This window comes from Saccostrea cucullata, unplaced genomic scaffold (assembly GCF_032062105.1).
Source record: "Saccostrea cucullata isolate Sc308-1 unplaced genomic scaffold, CSIRO_AGI_Scuc_v1 ctg22676, whole genome shotgun sequence".
Classification (NCBI taxonomy): domain Eukaryota; kingdom Metazoa; phylum Mollusca; class Bivalvia; order Ostreida; family Ostreidae; genus Saccostrea; species Saccostrea cuccullata.
The window spans coordinates 1-3,811 of NW_026932863.1; the positions used below are offsets into that span (position 1 = coordinate 1).

General features: G+C 30.5%; 1 protein-coding gene across 1 annotated transcript; it reads left to right on the plus strand.

Moving 5' to 3' along the window:
• Positions 1-85: 85 nt before the first annotated feature.
• On the plus strand, positions 86-3,506 carry LOC134236352 (uncharacterized). The gene is made up of 6 exons (XM_062718520.1): positions 86-187; positions 540-592; positions 1,808-1,930; positions 2,045-2,156; positions 2,318-2,361; positions 3,247-3,506. Exons 1-6 carry the CDS (start codon positions 87-89, stop codon positions 3,504-3,506), a joined length of 693 nt encoding a protein of 230 aa, XP_062574504.1. The 5' UTR covers position 86.
• The last annotated feature ends 305 nt before the right edge of the window (positions 3,507-3,811 follow it).

Below are 3,811 nucleotides of genomic sequence, written 5' to 3' on the forward strand. Positions count from 1 at the left end.
ACATCATATATTCTTTGGAGAAAAATTATCATTGTAATAGGCGTTTCTCTCGCTTATTACCCTGTGAAACTTTGTTTTGTTTCGCTATGGATATCATTAATAGGATTCTTTTAATGATGACATTGTCTAACTTAAGCAAATTGATATCAACAGAGCCATTAGGGGTCTGCTCCAATACAACTTTAGGGTACGTATGTTTTTCAAACTGTGGATTTTTAGACAATCAGTATGATAATTTTTTGATCATAAAAAAAATTTTAAAAAGAAGAATAAAGAGACACAACGTTATGTTTTAAAGCGTTTAATTTCAGATTATATTTGAATGGATGCGCCAATCACAGTATTATAGCAAAACTTCAACTAACATGTACATGCGTACCTTAAAAAACAAAACGTTGAGTTGTTGACTATTTTTTGTTAAGTTACCGTAACGTTATGCTCGATTGTATATGTTCAAATTTATGTTAAAATTTAATTGGTCTCTAAATTATTCATCACTTTTTCATGCAACAAAAATGATTTGCTTTTGAATTTTTTAGAGGTCCTCTTACCTGTTGTGAAAATTACCGTAAAGTTGACGATAGATGTCAAGGTAGGTATGACAGTAAAATGTTTGATATAATCATTAAACCTTTTAAAATGGTATCGACTGTAACATTGCATTGCTTTAGAATTCGCAATCCCAGCAACATTGCATCTGGTAATTGCTCTATTTAAACAAAATCACAGAGCGAGGTGGAAATAACAGCAAAGCTTGCAAAAACATTTAAAGTCATTGATAGGGAACACTTTGAAGTTTTGAAGTAAATTTGACTGATTATGTTTACTGTTTTTATGATTTAATTTTTCATAACATGTTTTAAGCCTCAAGTTGAAGTTTTAAACTCAATAGGATATGCATAACTTACATGATTCTCAGCATTTTCATTTTAAATTCATCACGAGGGATATTTCTTAATATGATACATATATTATTAAATATATGTACATGCTCTTTCATCCTAAAAAAAAAAATTCTATAATTCGTGTGTTTGTTTAATACACTATTGATAAATTTGTCACATATTGAATCACAACCAAATGTCGGATAGGGAAAGATAGACATGTTCTCCCAATTAAGGGCCTTTGAGCAGTACATGTAAGAACACTTTATCCTTGCTACGACCAACTGCGACACGACACCACGTTTATACGCTTATTTATAAGGTATCGGTCTTTTAACTTTCCACAGTGAGATCAATGATTTTAATGCATGTTGTTTAACGGCTGATTCGAAAATCTTTTATTTACATAGAGACGTCATCATCAATCCATGAAGGGCTTCAGATTTAGATCTTTATTCAGCATTCGGGGGACATGAGCTCTGAGTGTTCTTTTTTTCCCGTCGTGACACATGGCTTTGAATCAAAATGTCTCATCCGAAGGACTCGCAACTTCAAAGTGCCAAGCACTTGGCGAAGGCACAGTTGCTACCTACTATTTAGCGACTTAGGTCAGTCGGGGCCAGGGTTCTAACGCAGAACCTTTCTATCACGGACCTATAACGCAATACTGACTTAGCTATGATTTAAGTCTTTTTCGTCATGAACAATACCTTAATCTGCAACTCTTGAGGAAACAATCTCACTAATCAGCTACACAGGTCCTCTCAAAAAAGCACAAACTCATATGTTCAAAATCTTCTTTATTTATTGAAAAAATGCTACAAAAGTTTGAATTCATTAAACATTGCAAAGAATGAAAAGATTTTTCGTTTTCTTTTTATTTTCATCATGTTGATCATCATAAAATACGATTCTCTTGAAAGAATGCGTGGCAGGAACGTTTGGTACAAATTGCAACCAGACTTGTCCAGAAAACTTTTATGGAAGATTTTGTAATGAGGTGTGTGATTGCAAGGATTGTGACAAGAGTTTTGGTTGCCAAAAAGGTAACATTTGCAAAGAGTTTCAAATGCGGCATTTTTGTTTTATTTTTTATTCTCATAAATCTGTTTTAAATTAGTTTCTTATAAAATAAATTATTTCTTTATTTTTTTTTATAGATACATTAGAACAACAAGCTGTACAGATATGTATAAAAATTATTATTTTATCCACAATTGGCAATATTATAATCTGCGTTACATGTGCAATCTTCGTTTATTGTAAATTTTGGTAAGTTATTAAGCTTTTGATTAAACCATTATTTTTCTCTAAGGAACTGTCATTTTCTATATATGTGTACGTGGGTGTTAATATCAAAGAAAGAGATACTGCAGTATATGATGAATGATAAAAAACTAAGAAACTTAAGAAATTGCCATTGATTTTTACAGGAAACATAACACATTAAATGCACCAGAGCAGTCTCAAAATAAAGGTAAAAGATGAACTTGATCGAGTAATTAGTTTTCGGAGAATTCCCATTACTAACTGGCAAATTTGAAAAAGAAAAAAGATAAATATTATAGAAAAAAGTCGGAAGATTTCTTAAATATTTATTTTTGCACGACTATATGCGCCAGAATATAAGACCAGGATCTTAGTTGTTCATATAAATATTTCAAACATAAAAACTCCAAAAATTAAAAAACAAGTCCATTTATATATTAAAACTGGTTAAAATAATTTAGTACTTCCACATGTATAATAATGTTTTTCAACATACAATTTCCTAATTTCATTTCTCATATTAATTTAGTATTCGTCTGCATTTCAATCTCTTAAGGACTAACACAACGTACCTTACTTTAATTTTTTTAAAATTTGATAATTTTTCAAGACATTTTAAATTTAAGATTAAATTATGATCAAATGTTCATATTTGATCAAATTTAGCACGTATTACCAGGGGTTTTTGAAAGATACTACTTGATGACAAATCTTGGATGATTCAAAGTAAAAATATATAAAAATTACTAGATATATATTCTAGATGTTACTTTTATCAAATGTTGTTTTAGAAGAAGCGTTTATCATCATATATAGACATTTAAATATAGCACACAGTCCCTTCAAGCATCGGAACTCTTCAATTCCAAAAAAGGCAAAAAAGTTCGAAGTACGCTGTGTATGTCCTTAAACAATATTTTTTTTATTATCTTAAAAAAGTTAGATATAATAATATGTTGTTTTATACAAGAAGGTTTAAGAAAAATAGGAATTATGCATAATCTAACATCACTAGCATCTTTATCATGGCTAAACATTTTGAAGAGGTAAAAATGGTCTTAGCTAGAAATAAACGGTTTACTTTCCTTTACAGTTTCAGAGTTTAATGGAGAGAATACTGTCAATCAATGTTTGAGTACTAGCACCAGCAATAAGCTAGGAGAGGATATTCACTGTCCAGAATCAAGTGCGATAAACATTCAGCAAAATGGAAACACATTCTGCAACCAAGCAAAGCAACAAACTGCAAAAGAACAAAATCCTTTATCTTTGTGCACAGCTGAGGATGTATATGTATCTTTATACGATGAAACAGAGCGATATAACGTTTTATCACTAAAGCACAAATATTAGACATTGCAAAAACTATATGCAGGACTTTTCAAAACCATTGTACTTACCAAAGGAACAGGTAACGAACATACATGTAAAACATTCAAACATAACCAAACTGTCAACAGGTAGAAAAATACCTACCTTAAGATATTTAGAAATACGATCGTAGAATCAGATGCAAATTAAAGGGAAAAAAAGTAAAGATGGACAGAAACGATCTAAAATAAATTCTACAAATATTAAATACCCCAAAACAGGATATAAAACACGGTACCTGGAAATTTTAGCATCAGTTTTCTAGGAGAAGAAATACTCTACTGGGA